An 18,617-nucleotide genomic window follows, 5' to 3' on the forward strand; every position below is an offset into this window, starting at 1 on the left:
CCAAAAGAAATACTGACTGACAAAGTTGCCAATTTCATGTCAGACCTGTTAGCTTGTCTGTGAGAGTGCTGTGGGGTGAAGCACCTAAAGACCACCCCATACCACCCCTAGACTAATGTTCTTGTGGAGAGGTTAAACTGTACACTAAAGACCATCCTACGGGCATTTGCAGACTAGTTTATGAGGGAGTGAGACAAATATTTGCCCCATCTGTTGCTCTCTTACAGAGAGGTGCCCCAGGAATCCACAAGTTTTTCACCCTTTAAGTTGTTGTATGGGCATAGAGTGAGGGGACCTCTAGATTTGATTTGTGATGAATGGGAAGGTGAGTGTAAATCCTACAAGGAGTCTTTTGTGGCATATGTCCTAAACCTCAGGACAAGGCTCAGGGAACTCATGGACTTGGCTCAGGAGAACCTGACAGAAGCCAAACAGCAGAAAAAGGTTGGTATGACATGAATGGTTGAGCTAGAGAGTATGCTATGGGGCAGCAGGTTATGGTTCTCATTCGTGTCAGACACAACAAGTTGCTGGCACCTTGGGAGGGGACCCTTCATAGTGGTAAGGAAGGTCAGATGATGTTAACTACATGGTAGAACTGCTCAGCAGGAGGCAGGGGTACAAATTGTACCATGTTAACACCATGAAACCTACCATGATAGGGAGGACCTGGTGCTAAGTATTTGCAGTAGGAGGCAGGAGGAGTCTGAGGGTAATCTATGGCTGCTGGGAGCCATCCAGCAAAATACCAAATTACTATGGTGGAGCCTAGGATTGTAGGCATATGATATGACAGTGCAGCACTATACTGGGATCAGCAGTGCAAAGGCAGCTGGGATCTCAAGACCTCCACCCTATCCCTGTGCACTCAGTGTCTGTTTACAAAAAAACTCTCTTCCATCTTTCTCCATTCTTGTCTTGTGTTGAGTGAGTGTGATTTGTGCTCCTGTTGCCATGGCCGAACTCCCCAAGCCGGGCTTCAGGAAATGTGCAGACTGTGGCCATAAATTTCCCCCTTCTGATGACCACACTCTGTGCCTTGTCTACCTGGGTGTATCTCACTTGGACTCCTCCTGCTCGATCTGCGTGGGCTTCAGTCCCTGTGCTTTGATCAACAGGAGGAACAAGTTGATCTTTAAGGGTCTTCTGCCTTCCGAGGCCTCTTTTTCTTCCTCCACCCCAGCTTCTGGGACTCAACATCCCACCAAGAAGTCCGGCGATAGGGAGAAGGCCCGCTCCAAAGCATAAAGGGAAACTGCCTAGGAAGCAGTCCCCTGACTGCTCTTCCTCAGTCGAGCCCCTCGTCAAATCTGACCCAGGGCTCTCCTCGGCTCTGGTCACCTCGCTTTTTGCCAGAGCCGAAGTCTTCCCAGGCTACCCCCCTCTATCTGCCTCCTGTTGGTGCCACTCCAGGCCCAGGTCTGTGGCCTCTTCCATCTGGTCATCTCGGAGCCTATCAGAAGCAGAGGTGGACAGGATGATGCTGAAGTTTATTTGGGTCCAGATTCAGTTGGGAGTCTTGCCTGCTCCTTCCCCCTCCAGGGCTTGTAGCATGCAATCCATTTTTCTCCCCATTGCTCCTACTCCAAGCCGATGTCCGGTTTTGGAGTCATCGGGTCCAAGGTTTCCCGGTATCAAGGGGTTGGCACTGGTTGTTCTAGGTACCTCAACATCGACCATTGTCCTGAGTGGTTCAGCTCTGATGCTGTTGGAGTCGATCGACTGTCAGAGCCGTAGCCTCGGCGTCATTTCCAGGGACGGCATCAACTTTGAGGTTTTTGGAGTTGATCCTTTCTCTTGGAATTTTGGCACAGAAGGCTTGGCTCTGGCTCCCCCATCAGCGCAGGGGGCAGCAGATCTGGTCCTGGCCATCCCTCCTTTGGGGGTTTGTTAGCCTTCTGCCTTCAATGGGGTGGAGAGGGTTCTGTCAGCTCCTTCGAGACCCCTGACACTGTCATCCTTGTATTCCATCCTGACTCCCTCTTTTTCTGGGCCTGAGTCTGCAATCCTGCCCCCGAGGGACAGCCTGTTGCCACTTCACTGCAGGAGGTTCCCCCAGGGACCCCCCGCGAGGTTTCCAAGTCCTCCTGGAAATTTCCCGATAAGGACCCCCCTTGGAAACGCATGTTTCCTTGCCGGAGTCCCTCACAGAAGATACTGACTTAGAGGAAGGGGAGGGTTCTCTCCGATCACCCCCGGAGGATGTCTCTTTTGGAGACATCATGGAAATCCTGCGTCAGTGCGGTGGGTGGTCTACCCACAAGCTCAACCCAGATGAGTCTGTATTCCTGGAGGCATTTGGCATAAGACCCTCTACCTCCTGGGTATCCCTTTCCGTGGATCCCGTTGTTAATCTAATTTCATCTAGGGCATGGAAGCAACCCGATACGGTTGAGCCTATCCCCAAGCATCCAGACAAAGTACTTGGTGCTCCCTCAGATAGGCAGAATTTGTCAAAGGGATCCCCAGTCGATGCCATGATGGTTGCAGCAGCCACCAAGAAAGAGCTTACTCAGGAGAGCTCTACTGTCCATCCTCCAGACAGGGAGTCTTGGGCTATGGACCATTTCAGGAAGCAGGCTTATGCTTCAGCTATGTTTGCCCTACATGCACTGAACTACTTGGCACATGTTATCAGACTGCAGAGGGACCCGGTCAAAGAGGTTACTGAGTCTTCCCCAGGGTTTATGTCTGCAGAGGAGAAAAAGGTTGTTCTCCTCCTGTATGGCCACCCTTACCTCAATATCGAATACTTCCATGAGGCTCCAGTCACATGCTATGGAAGGTGCCTCTAGGGCTGCCGGGACAGGTGTAGCCATCAGGCATCACACCTGGTTCTGGCTTTGTGCTTTCTCAGAGCACTTCAAAGCGTCATTCATGAACACCCCCTATGATGGTTCCACTCTTTTTGGTAAGACTGTTTGTGACGCCTTAGTCCAGAGTAAGAAGGACAGGAAGACTTGCTGTCAGGATCAGCTTCTCCACCCCACAACGATCCTTCTCTGGGAATCAGTGTGGGATGAAGATATGGCTCCGGAAATCTCAAGGTTCATCCTATGATGCTCAGGATTCTTCTTCCCCCAGAGGTAGAGGGGGATACAACAGATGACACCCCCGGGGCAGAGGGGGGCCTGAGGAACCAGGGGTCTTGGGATCCAGTCCCAGACAGACCCTCGCAGCAGCACTGAAAGGTTGCCTGACTGCTTGTCTCCGGAGACAGTCGGAGACACCTATCTCTGCACCCAACAGCCTGGGAGTCAGTAACAAATGATCGTTGGGTTTTGCATATAATATTCAGAGGATACTTGCTCTCCTTTCTTTGGCCCCCAATCCCTCCCAAACACCTCCCGGACGTTCCACACAAGAAACGGGATCAGGCAGCCATAGAAGTTTCCAGGCTGCTCGAAAAATGAGTCATCCAGCCCATCCCCCAGACCAATATGGATTAGGCATTTATTCCAGGTTCTTTTTAGTGCCAAAGAAAATGGAGGACTTAAGACCCATTCTGGATCTTTCAACCCTGAACCTATCAGTTGCCAAGATGAAATTCCGGATGGTCACCCTTCAGTTCATTCTGCCCTTCATGCAGATAAATGACTGGATGTGCTTGGTGGACCTTCAGTATGTGTACGGATCCCCTTCAAAACATCAACTGGTCATAACATCTAAGCTCAGAACATTGAGACCATAACATCTAAAACCCATAACGTCTAAAACTCATAACATTGAATTTCATAACATTAGAACTTTGCATCACAACTTCAAAACTTACAAATCACATGTAAATAACATCCCCTCCACCTAAAGCAACACCAAAGTATAAACACACTTTGTACTATGTTTCTGCAGGGGGTCAAGCCTATACCACTGTAGTGTGATCTCAGAGTTGGTATATTTAATTTACAGGGGGTGTGGGGGGTGGAGGCTTGACTCCCCTGCAGAAACGTAGTGCAAAGTGTGTTTACTACTTTGGTGGTGTTTTAGGTGGAGAGGATGTTATTTACATGTGATTTGTAGGTTTTGAAGTTGTGATGCAAAGTTTCAATGTTATGAAATTCAATGTTATGAGTTTTAGACATTATGGGTTTTAGATGTTATGGTCTCGATGTTTTGAGATTCAGTGTTATGAACTTTAGATGTTTTGAAGGGGATCGGATGCATACTATCATATCAAGATGAACAGGTCCACTTCTGGCTGGGAGCCAGTCATTTTCAGTTCAGAGCACTCTCCTTTGGACTCACCACCACCCCCGAGTGTTCACCAAAGTGATGGCAATAGTGGCAGCTCACCTGTGGCTGCAGGGGTTTCAGGTCTTCCCCTACCTGGACGATTGGCTGCTTTCTGCTCCCTCCAGGCATCAAATAATTCAAGCCAGAGATCTTCTTCTCCAGACTGCCCAATACCTGGGCATAACCATAAACCTCAGCAAATCTCAGCTGGCACCTATACAGGTTCTCAACTTCATAGGAGCCCAAATAGACACTATCCAGGGCAAGGTGTTTCTACCACCCGACAAACTACTATCGCTCTGACATCATGTGAGTTAAATCTTTCAAGCCAAACTTCCCCCAGCAGATTCATTTGTTTGGGCATTGGGGTCCATAGTGGCCACAATCACTCTCATTCCGACAGCACGCCTTCATATGAGGGTTCTTCAATGGACCGTAGCCATTCAGTGTTCCTTGGTAGACCTTCCCTTGTCTCATCCTGTTCGGCTGCCATGTGCTTGCAAGGACTCCCTTCTTTGATGGCTTCAATCCTTGGGCCTCCTTCAGGGTCATTCATTTGTTCTTCCCTCCCCCACGACCATGGATGCCTTCCTGCTCGGGTGGGGGGGCATTACATGGGAAGGATGGTCCCAGGCACATGGTCTGCTCTGGAGACCAATCTGCATATCAGTGTCTTGGAGATGAGGGTGGTGCTTCTGGCATTGCACGTGCTACATGCCTATCTTCCTCCAGGGACTGTTGCCATACAGATGAACAATATGTCAATAGTCTGGTACATCAGCAAATAGCGGGACCAGGTCTTGTCCTCTTTATTGTGAAGCCATGAGATTGTGGAAGTGGGCGATCTCCACCAGCCATTTTCTGGTGGCAGCGCACATTCTGGGGAGGTCCAACCTTCTAGCGGACAGTCTCAGCAGGTCTATTCTGATGCCTTACGAGTGGTCTCTGAATCCTTCAGTAGCAGATCAGATCTTTCTAAAGTGGGGTCAGCCTTGCTGTGATCTCTTCACCTCTCCTTCCAACATGAAATGCAGAGAGTATTTTGCTCAGAACCCCCCTCTGGGGGAGTTCCCCAGAGATGCTCTAGTTCATGCCTGGCCCCCCGTTCTGCTGTATGCATACCCTCAGCTTCTTCTAATGTCCAAGTTCATTCAGAAAGCTTGAAGGCTAGGGAGCTCACTGATCCTCATTGCCCCTTTCTTACCTCACCAAGTTTGGTTCCCCTCTGTGGTCTCATGCAGTGTGTCCACCTTGGACACTAGATATAATTCTGGATCTGATCACATATCCCTCTGGGATCCCTTACCCAGACTTAGTCAGCCTGAAGCTCACAGCTTGGCTGCACCAGTTCCCATGATAGTGAGGACTCCCTGGTTGACTTCTTCTGTCAAGAAGATCTTGGTAGTGGCTCACAAATCCTCTACAGGGAAGGTTTATTCGAGTAAATGGAAGCGTTTCTTGATTTGGGCCTTTCAATACAACCTGCATCCTTTCACTGCACCAGTTCTGACCATTTTGGAGGTTTTAGTGGATATTTTTAATCATGGCACTAGCTTCCTACAGTTAAGGTACAATTGTCAGCAATTTCTAACTTTCACATAGGCAAGAATTTGGCTTCTTTGGCTTCTTCCAGGCTTTGTAAGGCCTTTTTGAGAGGTACCTTCCTCCTCAGGCCCCTGTTTAAGGACTCAATGCCCCCTTGGGATCTCCAGGCTGTGGTTTCTCCTCCTTTTGAACCATTGGCCACAGTTGACTTGCAGTTTGCCATGGAAGATGTTTTTTTTAGTTGGAATTGCCTTGGCCATGAGGGTTTCTGAGATCCAGGCCTTGTCTATCACGTCCCCTTATATGGTATTCCATAAAGATAGTATGTCACTGTAGACTAATCCAGCTACTGAAGGTGGCATCAGAGTCTAATATTAACCAGGTCATCACTTTGCCAGTTTTCTTTCCAAATTTCCAGAATAAGGGAGAGTACAAGTTGCACTTGCTCGATGTTCACAGGCAACTGCGCCTTTATTTGCATAGAACAAAATCTTTTCGTAAGTCTGATGAACTCTTTGTATCTTTTTCTAAACCTTTCCTTGGTAAGCCAGTTTCTAAAGTTACTATTTCTCAATGGATTTCTACATGCATCTCCTTGGCCTATCGAGCCAAAGGGTTATCACCTTCAGGGCATGTCCGGGTGCATTCCACCAGGTCTGTTACGAAGTCTGCCACTTTTTGGTCCAGGGTCTCCTTAGATGATATCTGCTCTGCAGCTACCTTGGCATCTCCACACACATTTATCTCCCATTATAAATTGGAGTTTCTTTCCAGGGGAAGGGCATCCTTTGGCATAGCCATGCTCCGGAACATCCTTCCATGAGGACCTCCCAGGTTTTATTGGTAGCTGGGGACTCTGTCTCTCAGGCTGAAGATCAAATGAGAACAACAACATCAGATAAAGAAGTTATGTACTCACTATATCATTCCATCTGTGTTGTTGATTTGCATTTGTCTTCAACCATCCCTCCCTCCTTCCCCCTGCCTTGTGTGGGCTGCATAATGGACCAGATGGGAAAGTCTTAGCTCCACCTCCTTTGGCTTGTTTTTCCCTTGTTAGACCTTTTGTGGTTATGCCAGTTTGTTATGGGCGTAGTCCTTTACATCAGGATGGTGCTGTTTTCTGCAACAAACTCTATCAGAGGAGAGGAGGGAGACAGGGGCATTATGGGTAGGGGAGGAGCTTGGAGCTTGGATTCAAAGCTGAAGTATGCGGCCGAGTCAGATCTAGATCCCTCAGGTTGAAGATAAATGAGAATCAACAACACAGAACATTATGGTGAGTACATAACTTCTTTTTATTAAATCTATTTAAACCTTTCATTGTGGCTGATCTGTGTAGAGATATTTAAGTTTTGAGAGTACTTGCATGTTTATTTGGTGACACTGGGTGGGCCACTCCTAATAGCCTTACCATTTGTATTAATATTAATATTACACAGTAAAATTAGATACCCTTTGTTAAGGGCCTTAAACTAGCTGATAAAGGAGTTGGCTGGTGGCAGTGATAACTATATTGTAGTCTAGGCAAAAGGGGGCATACCTAGTAAACCTGTGCCAGCCTTTCCCAGGTGTGTGTGTGTGTGTGTGTGTGTGTGTGTGTGTGTGTGTGTGTGTGTGTGTGTGTGTGTATGTATGTTTGTGTTTGTAAGGAACAACAAAAGTAGTATAAACTTGTGTGGAAACAAGGCAGACTCCAAACTCAAATTTTCAGAAAGAATACAGGTTTATTGTAAGCGCTTTCACAATAGTGTCATTGCTTCTTCAGACATTTTCTAAAAACAACTCCCACCAGTATATATACATACCCCAGATCAAACAATTATTCATTTAACTATTCAAACGTTTTAAAGAGAAATGGTTTAACACAAGGCTTAGTCAAAACAGGCAAATAAAAACATCAATAAAAACTTCAAATACAAAAAGCTTCAAATACAAAAACCTAAGAGCATATCATACTTAAAATTTGTGCTCTAAAAAATTAATTTCTTTAGTTTTCTAGATTTCAGTATGGGTTTCAAAGAAATACAATCATTCAGCCCATGTCCCAAATGTGCAGCTAGCCTCAAAATCCATTTAAGTTCCAGCATCTCAGTTTGATTAATAATATCACCCATCCTGCAGTCCTCTTGTATTATTTGAAGCACTAAAAATAAAAAAAAGTGTGTTCATCCCCTGCATGTTTGGTGTGTTTGGCCAATGCACTATATTCTAACCCTCTTCATGTACAATAACTGTGGTCCCTGATTCTTTCCCTAAGTCGCCTGTTAGTCTTCCTCACATAGAAGACTGGGCATGTTTTACAGTGTGCCAGGTAAACTAAGTGTTTTGTATTGCAGATGGCATGGGCTTTAACATACCATATATAGCCTGTGTCTGGATGTCAAAGGTTAGATTCTCATCAATAAATGAGCAAAATGCACAATTCTGACATTTCCTAGTTCCTGGGGGATTCAAAGGAACCACTGTCTGAGGCTTGGGGTAACATAGCTGCTGTTTGTCTTTTTGTTTCTATGTGCAAACCTGGGTTGTGACCCCACAATACTGCCTACTTCCTCATCTACCTGTAGGATGTGCCAATTATGTCAAATAATATTTTGTATTTCTTGAACATCTTGACTAAAAGATAAAGTCATAGACAAAGTGTTAACTCTTTGCTGCTTATGAAAAGGTAACTCACATCTACTAGAAAAATATGGTTTAGCTCATCTTGACCTCTCTAGCCTCACAATCCTACAGGCTTCGTCTAGTTCTACCGTGTGGTGGCTTCTATCCATAAATTCAAATTTCAGCCCATGTAGACTTTGTTCAAAGTCAGAGGTTTCACATGAAAGGCGAGAAATTCTCATTACTTGACCTTTTAAAGACATTTTGAAATATGTGTTGTGAATGCATAGTATTCCTATACAGATATGAGGGACAATAACAGTCCTTTCTGTATAGACATGAAGTGAATTTGCCTTCAGAGTTTTTACAGATCTCAACATCAAAAAAATTAATCATAGCATCTGAATAGCTCATGCTGAACTTTAAAAATGCACTACTAGTATTTATCCCTTCAAGGAAAATGGCCAATTCCTTGTCACCTTTGGTCCAAACCAAAACAATTTCATTGACAAAACGTTGGTAAAAACAGACTACATCCATTCCATATTTATTAACATTGCGGTATTCAGTAGTGGGGCACACTGATGTCCCCTCACCAGACTAAGGTGTTAATGACCTGAGACGTACCTCCCTTGACTATATGAAGCAAGACATGATCAAATTTGCTGACTGTGTCTCAGGCAGGTTTAAGTCTAGCACTGAGCACCGTACTACCTTCTCCAAGGATGATGCTACGTTGCCAACAGAAAATGATTGAGTTTAATAATTGGCTTAGCTTCTGGTGTCACTCCAGGGGGGTACAGTATTTGACAGCCTGGGAGGGCAGGATTGACATACCACACTCCTTTGCCAGGGATGGTCTGCATTTATCTCTTCTAGGCTTTCAGATATTGGCAAAGACCTTTTCTATCCCCATAGTGCCTTTTTTAGACAATGGCTACTGACTTAACTGAACCTTTGAAGGAATATCTGAAGGTGGTACTGCTCAGTGCTAGAAGTCTTAACAAGAAACTCCACTCTGTGCAAGCCTTCCTCTCCCTGGAGAGTGTTGACATCTGTGTAATAACGGAGGCATGGTTTAAAGTTGTGGAGAGTATCCCAGCAGTACAAGATTATAATGCCTTTTAGACCTTTAGACCAGCTACTGCACAGGAGGGAACTAAAGGTGGAGGAGTCTCAGTCCATATTAAAAACAACCTCTCATCCAGACTGTATGACCCACTAGAACTCATACATATGCAAGTCACCATAAACAGGGTGTCATACCATATCCTTGTAACATATAGGTCCCCTCTATGTCCCAGGAAACCCATACTCCCTATGTTGATGTACTAGAGACCCTCACTGTTTAACCTAATATAATATTCATGAGGGATCTCAACTGCCCATTTGTAGATTGGGAATCCTACACCACTTCTAATGGACAAGCCCAGCAATTCCTAAACATTGTTAATACCAACATCCTGGAACAGTTGGTCTATTGTTTTACCAGGGGGAACAAACATCCTTGACTTTGTACTCAGGAACATGGGGTGCCGATGTTCCTCACCCAAGGTAATGTCTTTGGTTGTCAGATACGGCCATAAGGCAGTATTACTTGAAATAAAAATTAAATCCAGGGATCCAACAAAACTAAAACCTTTAGGAACTATTCCAGGGCTAACCTCTCTCTCTAATGAACCAATGAACCTATGAACCTATAAACAATCTATATCATCACAAAGAATAGGGACATTCCCCTGCAAAAACTGCATGGCCTGCAATTACCTCTATAATAAATCTGTTTTCCTGCATCCCACCTCAAATTTTAATATTGAGATTAATTTCTATGCAGATTGTAAAACACAACACCTTGTTTATCTTGGCTTTTGTACTAAATGATTTGCATTCTATATAGGCAAAACTAATAGATGCCTTAAAGAACACGCGCTAGAGCATTTGAGAGATATAACTAACAAAAAAGACACTAGTGCTCTGGCAAAACATGTACAAACTGAAAGTATACAGCATGTTTTTAATTTTATGGTAATAGCGATTATTGGTAAAACTATTAGAGGAGGGGACATAAAAAATAAAGTGGAAGAGACAGAACAGAAATGGATTCTGCAGTTGCAAGCAGACAAGTTTCCAGGGCTTAATAGTGCAGCTTCATTGAAACCTTTCTTGAAATCAAGACCATTAAAACACTAAATAAAGTATTATTCATTCATAATATGCATTTCTATTTTTAGATGTATGAATTTTAAGCATGTTTTAAATAGGTTTTAATATAATATATTTTGTCTTAATGGATTATTAGTGAAATCATAGAGATTGGATATGCTTTGATTTAAATTCATCGTTTTGTTGTATGTGAATGAGTCTGAAGAAGCGATTAGTTGTTGAATCGCGAAATCGCTTACTCTTGTACTTTTCATTAAAATTTTACTTTTCTTGGAACTTGGATACCTACTCAGCCATGGTCAGTTCATTTATTTTATCTTTGAGGTGTAAACCAGGCGTTTATCCAGTCTGTGGATCCTTTTTTTCTCAAGAATTGACAAGACCCTTTTTCAAATCATAGCTAGCTGTAGGCCTCCAAGTTTGACTCAAGATGCCCACTCCACCTATCTGGACCTCTTTGAATCTATCAAAATTCAACACTTTACCCTGATCCTGAGCGATTTTAACTATCCAACCATAGATTGGAAGAAATACTCATGCCAAAACACAAATGCCCAAAGATTCCTTGATTTCGTCAATGCAAATGCCTTGGATCAGTCAGTTAGTCGACACCCCACAAGAGGTGAAAATATCTTGGACTTGGTATTAACCAACACGAGTAACCACTGCAGCATCCTTACAGTGTCATCATCCCTGGTAAGATCCGACCACAGAGTGGTAACTTTCAAAGTCACCATCTCCCCAGCCCCCCCCCCCCCACCCAGCTAGGGTCAAACAAAAAAAATTCTCCAAAGCTCATTACAGCCTCCTGAGGGAAGGCATCAACAGCTTCACATCCCCCTCCACAGGAACAGGCACATATGCCCAAACCTACACCAAAGTACTATATGAGCAGTTATATAGCTGCATGAAATCATGAATACCCGACAGGACGAAATCCTCCTCCTCAAGGAAGAGTAAACCTGTCTGGTGGACATCTGCAATAAATAAACCCTATAATAAAAGGAAATAATTGCTGTCCAGGTCCAAGAAGGAGCAGTTGTCTAACTGGAAGCAACCTATGCTTAGCCTGAACAAGCAAATAAGAGCACTAGTAAAATCCTCCAAAGTAAACATAAAGTCCAAACTGGCCACATCTACTAAAGACAATCATAAGGCCTTCTTCACGTATGTCAGCAACCTCAAGGGAAGCACCCAGATCTGCTCAGAACTGGTGGTCAAGGACTCCACATGCACAAACACTGTAGATATAGCCAACCTGCTGGCAGACAGGTTCAGTGAACATTTCACCCCTGTGTCCCCCCAATCAGTAAAACAGGCCATCCCCAGTACATGCCCCCCCCTTATCTCTAGTGAGCAAGTTATCACTGTCCTCTCAAAGACATAAAATACAGCCTCCGTGGGACCTGATAACATCCCAGGCTGCATTCTACTTGAACTCAAGCAGGAACTTGCAGCACCATTAGGCACCCTATTCAACCAAAGCCTGAGTACTGGCTTCATTCCATCTGAGTGAAGGACAGCCACTGTCATCCCTCTGCACAAAGGTGGAGCGTCCACTGATCTAGGAAATTATAGAACCATCAGCCTAACTAGCCTGATCTGCAAGGCCATGGAGTAGATTATCATGGACCTCGTTAACAAGGACATTGGCAACTTCCAGACACTCGATCCCACACAGTTTGGTTTTGTCAAGGGGAAGTTGTGCCTGTTAAATTTGTTCGACTTCTTTGAGACAGTCACCAAGGCTGTGGATGAGGGAAGATGGTGCACACCACATACCTTGACCTGGCCAAAGCCTTTGATACTGTTCCCCACTGAGGTAATAGATAAACTCTCTCAACTAGGCATCAATGCATATGTTACTAGATAGGTAGCAAGCTGGCTCACTGATAGAACCCACCTTGTCAAAATAGGGGAAGCCACCTCAAACAGTAGACCTGTAACAAGTGGTGTACCCCAGGAATCAGTCTTGGGGCCTCTGCTATTTGGGATATACTTTTCTGAGGTGTAGGCCAAAACAGTGGGATACGGCTGACCAAGTCTGCAGATGACTGCAAGCTGGGTGCCATCATCAATTCCTCTTGAGTTGTAGGCATCCTCCAAGAGGGTCTCACCCAAACAAATGACTGGTGCCAGAAACATGACCTCAAACTGAATGCCAAAAAATGCATCATCATCCCCTTTGGGGAGAGTGACATCCCCATAAATTATCACATTGATAATAAGGTCTTAAGCACGCAATCATTTGTGAGGCATTTGGGCACCCAGGTTGATAGTAAACTGTCTTTGGACCACCATATTGCCTCCATTGTACGGAAAGCTTTCTACATGGCCCACTTCATAAGTAAGGGTATCTCATCCAGGGACAAGGCGGTCATAACATCCCTGTATTCTTTCCTTATACAACCTATTATTGAGTACAGTGCCCCTTTTGGCATGTACCTCACAAAACACATACAGCAACTGGAGAGACCACAGAGGTTCCTTACCAGGAGAATCCAAGACCTCAAACATCTGCCTTACACAGATAGACTAAAGGCCCTGTTCCTCTAGTCAGTCTCCTACAGACTCCTCCGAGGTGACCTCTGTCTGGCATAAAAAGCAATCTCAGACCCCGCCCTGATGGGACTGCTGCATATCTGCAAGTCAAGCTCCACTCAAGTAACCCGCACACACAACCTCAACCTGGTCAGTGACATCAATAGAACTTGACAGGACAGATTTGTGTCCCAGAGACTCCCTCCCCCTTTTGTGGAATAGACTCCCTCTCCACGTCAAGTAGAGTGCCTCATTAAGGCTTAAAGAGCAACCTGGATATCTGGATTAGGAACAGAAAATACACCCCTGGGATTCCACCTGCGTCCCTGCTGGACAGTGGCATAGAGTGCTGACTTGTTAGAACATGGGCTAAATTATTGGCTAGGCTTGTAAGGGCCTCTGGGCCAGTAGCCTGGTAACTTCCTATGACCAGAGTTCTGCAGGATTTTCTGTCCTTGCATCTTGAGACTTTTGCTTCTGCATACTTGATATGGAGTCAACCTGCAGTGTTAATGGCAAATGACATTCATTTTGAGTTTGCTTTAATGCTGGTACTTCTATTATAAAAGCCTTCTCTACTGGTCATGCTGGACATGGCATGGAAGCATTTCTGTGCTCAGGTACCTAAACAAGCAATGACTCACTTCTGTTTACCTTTGTTTTGGAATTATTGTCTGCATCTTTAGAGTCCAGGTTTATAGGTTCATCTTTCAAAGTTGAATTGAAAGTTTTGGTATTCAGAGCAGCACAGAATGGAAACTCTTTGGATAGTTTGAGTCAGTGAGGACATTTCCATGTCCACTGTAGGATTCAAACTTTGCAGTGGAAAAACTAACACATTTAAATCATTTCTGTTGTGCAGAGTAAGATTCTTAGCCTAGAAGGCTGCCCCCTTGCTGTCTGTCACATTGGGTTGCCTTATTCTGAGTCACATGCTATAAGGTGTAGCATATCCTGTCTCAAGCTTAGCAAGGATGATGTGCCTGGATTTGTACCAAAAATGGTGTTGCAATTTGGTTTCCATTAGACCATCAACCTGTCTCATTTTGTTCCCGAAAAGTCAAATGCTGGAGAATCATTCCATGCTTTGTATACTGGATGTTCAGTGCCATATTTAGCTCTGTGCTAAAAATATTTATCAACTTCTGTAGCAGCTTCAATTACTTGTTTAATATATATTGTTGCATATTTTACAGTCTTTTATTTTCTGTTTTATTACCGTCATTGTAGTATGAGAGAGAAAGACAAAAAACTTAGGTGTTCTGAAGTGTGCTGTAGGTTGACTTGCTATGAAGGCCTTGATATGAGGTTGGTAAATGCATAAGAATCTACTGAAGGAGCAGGTCTAGCACTAAGGAAAGGCACTGTATGTATATCTTATTCTTTGTAATCTCTGATATCTACATTTGTTATCTTATGGATTTTTTTTTTAATTTGTGTTCTTCCTTGCTCCTTCTGGTGGAGATCCTTTACTTTTTGACAGAGATGGAAGGAAAGTGAAAGTTAAATCTTGTTAACACAATATGGACGTTTCATTCCCTGATGTTCAAGTGATAATTTCCAGAAAGGGTGAGGTAGCAAAGATGCAAGTTACTGCAAAGTTAACATTCAGTTAAAAAGAATATTCAGGTAATGGTAATGTAGGAATCCATGTTTTTTTGACTGTGTGTTTCCATGTATGGAACCCGTCTGTATTGCTGATACATTTGGGGGTAGGAGTTAGCAGCATGAGGAATGATTAGGTTGGTAAGTAGGAAGTCTTGATCATGCTTAGCGTTTATGTTTTTATTTTCCCTTCCAGGTTTTGCTCCGCTTTCCTACGCAAAGACATCTTGCTGTAATACCAAAGTCTGTTACTCCTGCACGCATTGAAGAGAACTTTAAGGTGAGACTATAATTGACATCCTTTCCATAAGAAACAGTGTCAGGTGAATTGTGTGATAAAGCCATTTCATTATTTGTTTGTTTTGGAAGTCCTTCACAGACCTGTAGAAGAGTGCAGCTGCTTTTTTTCTGTGACCTCCCCCTTTCCCGTGCCTGGCAACCATCAAGCCAAATTGCTCTGATTGCGTATTCATTCCCTGTAGTACTCAGATGAGAGAAAATCATAGAATGGGGTATCATACAGGCAGCTGTGATAGGTGTAGGCTTTTTCCCCTTTCCTGTAAGAATCCCCCTTTTGACAGCTTGGTGTCTTCTTAACACAACAGTAGCCCTTGTACCTCACTAAATACACTTTGTGAACAACTATCTTTTAAGTCTATCACCTACATTTTGAGTGTGCTGTCAAGAATTTACTTGCTGGTGGCAAACTGAATAGGCAAGGTAACAATGTCTGCCCACTAGCTTCACTCCCCCCCCCCCCCAACTGACTTCTCCAGGCCAGAGGCCCATTAACTGAACCCAGATTATCTGGCAGTCAGGCTTTACCACTCTGCATCATGCAGCTGACATTGTGTGCAGCATAGCTCATGAGCTGCTTGAGAGGGTTCCTTAAGGTGGAGTAGAACATGCATTTTTCTATAAGTTCATAAAATCCCAGCTGATCTGCCTAAATCTGTAAGGCATTTTTTGTGATATATATTATTCACCCTCATGATTATGATCATTATTCATGGGGGCCAAAGACTTTGGCCTTGAACTAAGTAAAAGTGCTTTCACCCATAATTGTATTTTACAATATCCTAGAATCTGACATAGATGTGGATTGTGATACTGGAAGGTAGTTTGTTCCATAATTTAGGCAGATGGTCTGTCATAAACCATTGTTTTCTTGATGTTTTGTATCAGATTTCCCAGCCTGGTACTAACTTTATGAAGTTGTGTTGTTTTAGTGTTTTCATAATGAATCAGCAAAAAGATACATTGAAGACCACACACTGATCACCCCCCCCCCAGGACTTGTGTCTTAAGTGGTAACACAATTATTTTTTATGTGTTCTTTTCTCCCCTGTGCCTGCTGATCATCAAGCCTCCCCCTAATTAGAGGAGCCCATTCATTCCCCGGCCCACTAGGAATGCTTGCCAGAGATGGGGTGAGAGCTGTTTTGAGGAGGTCATCATTCAGGTAGTCATGTGGGCACTTTATCTTGCTGGTATCTTGGCTGAGTCCACCTTTACATGTAGCCTAACCCTTGGCTCTGGAGACCTCTTGGAGAATATTGTTTTGAATTAACTTGCTTCACAGAAGTCTTTTCTTTTTTTGGGTTAAGCAAAATAAATAAACAAACCTAGGTTCCCCCCAGCTCTATCGACTTGTGGCATTCTGTATAGTGTTGTTCACCAGCAGTGTTGTTTTTTTTTTCCTGTTGTGTGTCCTTTGTTTTCTGGGTGGCCCCTTAGCTTTCCCACTGTTGTTTTATCGCCACTTTGTAGTAAGACAGTTTTCTTTGTAGTCTTCTTTTTGGCTGATGCCTGCCACTGGCAGGTTACTGCCAAAAGAGAATGGAGGTTAAATGGTTAATTATTCTTTGGATATTTCATACAGGGGTTGTCTGATATGACATGGTTGTCTGATATGACATTGTTAAGCTTTTCCTGAATAAACTTAACTGAGGTTGTGTCATGCTACTTCTGACCTTTACTATTTGACATTTGTACTTTTGATCAAGCACCGTCCCATGCTATATACTGGGAACATTTTTACCATTTTGAGGTGAGGCCTTTACTGGCTTTAACCATGATGTCAAAACCTTTTCTTTTTTGATGCCTTACTCTAGCTGTTACAAAATTGGTGACACTGCAGTTTAAATATTATGAACAGTTAAGGGGTTTTATCAGTCCTTGGCTTTGTTTTTGATTTCACCAGAGAAGAAAACTCATGGTCCTATTTTGCTTTTATTTTATTTTTATTTTATTTTACATTTGTTGACCAGGATAGTCCGACTGGATGCATGTCCATTTTCAGCGGAGGCCCGGGGATAAAAGCTCCAAGGGTAAACAGATACAGCATACTTTTACTTTTTCTTTATAGAGCAGCTACAAGATAAGCCGTCATTGTAGTCCTGCTTGTTTTGATTAACTTCTCAAATGGTCTGCTGAAGTTTATGCAGCTTCACCTCAAACTTTGTCATTTTGTTTCTGAAGTTATACTTTTTTTTTAATCCGGTTGTATTAGCATGTATTAGACATCATACAATAGTTGTCTGATTGTTTTCCGTAACTGTTCATTAAGGAAATTTATATTACTGTTGTGTTCTGTGCATTGCCAGTAATTGTATTTGTGTATCAACACTGGTTTTGTGCACCTATATTACATAATCAAACTTTTAAAAGTTCGAACGTCATATGATCAACACCATATGATCGAACTTTTAAAAGTTCGAAAATGTAATAAAAAAATAAACCAAAGGAAAAAACCTACCTGAACGGTTTAAGCAGGGGGCAAGGCCCCCTGCACACCCCCACACCCCATTCTTTAAATATACCAACTCCATCATCGCACTACAGTGCAGAAAAGGGAAATCTTCCCATTCTGCACTGTACGGAGATCTCCGTTGAAATGTTTGAACTTTTAAATGTTTGATCGTATAGTGTCGACCATATGACATTCGAACTTTTAAGAGTTCGACAACGTGATATAGACCCGGTTTTGTAATAATCAGACTATCTTATACTTAAGATATTCATGCTGTTATCATCCAGCTGCTTTTCCTTGGAACTTTTTAAATTTGTCAGGATCCACTAGAGTGAGTCTTAAAACACAGAGACTGAATGGCCATAAAAGCGGGCTTACATTTATTAAGTCGGAGATGGGCAGTTCCCAAAATATTCCCTTTTCTTAGAGATATGGTAATCTCGGAGATGGTATATACAAGTCTGGGGATTGTGAGGGGCTTGCCTCCCCCCATCAGGGAATGAAGTGGGGCTTGCCCCCCCTTGCAAAAATGAAATCTAAAGGAGAAGAGAAATATTCAAGATTCACTCTTCTGGATTTTTTTTTTTTGCTGCATCGGCACTTGTGATTTCAAGTGCCAACACTTCAATAGGGAACCATTTTTCTTATGCTTTTGCCAGTTATTTGATTTGCTAATGATCCCAAAAGGTTAATGAGTAGGAAGTTAGTGAGGTCCTGTATTTACATTTCATAATTGTGGGTGCTCTGATGAATGTTTAGGATAACTAAATTCTACCCAGGAGCGAAATTTCATAGACAGGGGTCTTTGTCTCAGTTGTATGCCTCAGGAGTCAGACTAGTGACTTCAGCCATTTGTCAGGACCACTCATCGCTTGATCTTGCCTAAAGGTCTGTTTAATGATAGATTGTTATGAAATAAGCCTGGCATTTAGGAAGGAGGCTTAGTTTGGTGAAAAAACTTAGATGCCATTTAGTGGCTTCCATTCTACCACAGCTTCATTGCTGTTCACTGGTAATATTGGCAGAGAGGCTGCTGTTTTTCAGACACATTGTCAGCTAAGCTCCTGAGTATGTCCTTGCAGTGATGAGTGAATTGCAGATGTCTGCTTATATAACTTGCACTGATATTTTGGAGTGACATCTGCAAGACTTTGACAGTTTTATAATCCGTATA

At 43.4% G+C, this 18,617-nt stretch overlaps 1 protein-coding gene across 1 annotated transcript in view; it reads left to right on the forward strand.

Annotated features, from left to right (window-relative positions):
• Positions 1 to 18,617, forward strand: part of LOC122815717 (aldo-keto reductase family 1 member B1-like) — a 333,761-nt gene that overhangs the window by 188,332 nt on the left and 126,812 nt on the right. Inside the window, exon 8 of the mRNA XM_044088465.1 lies at positions 14,888 to 14,971. Within this exon, the coding sequence (XP_043944400.1) occupies positions 14,888 to 14,971 (84 nt within the window). The remainder of the gene's footprint in view (positions 1 to 14,887; positions 14,972 to 18,617) is intronic.

The sequence above is a fragment of the Protopterus annectens genome, chromosome 11.part0 (assembly GCF_019279795.1).
Source record: "Protopterus annectens isolate FY-2018-M chromosome 11.part0, PAN1.0, whole genome shotgun sequence".
Lineage (NCBI taxonomy): Eukaryota > Metazoa > Chordata > Ceratodontiformes > Protopteridae > Protopterus > Protopterus annectens.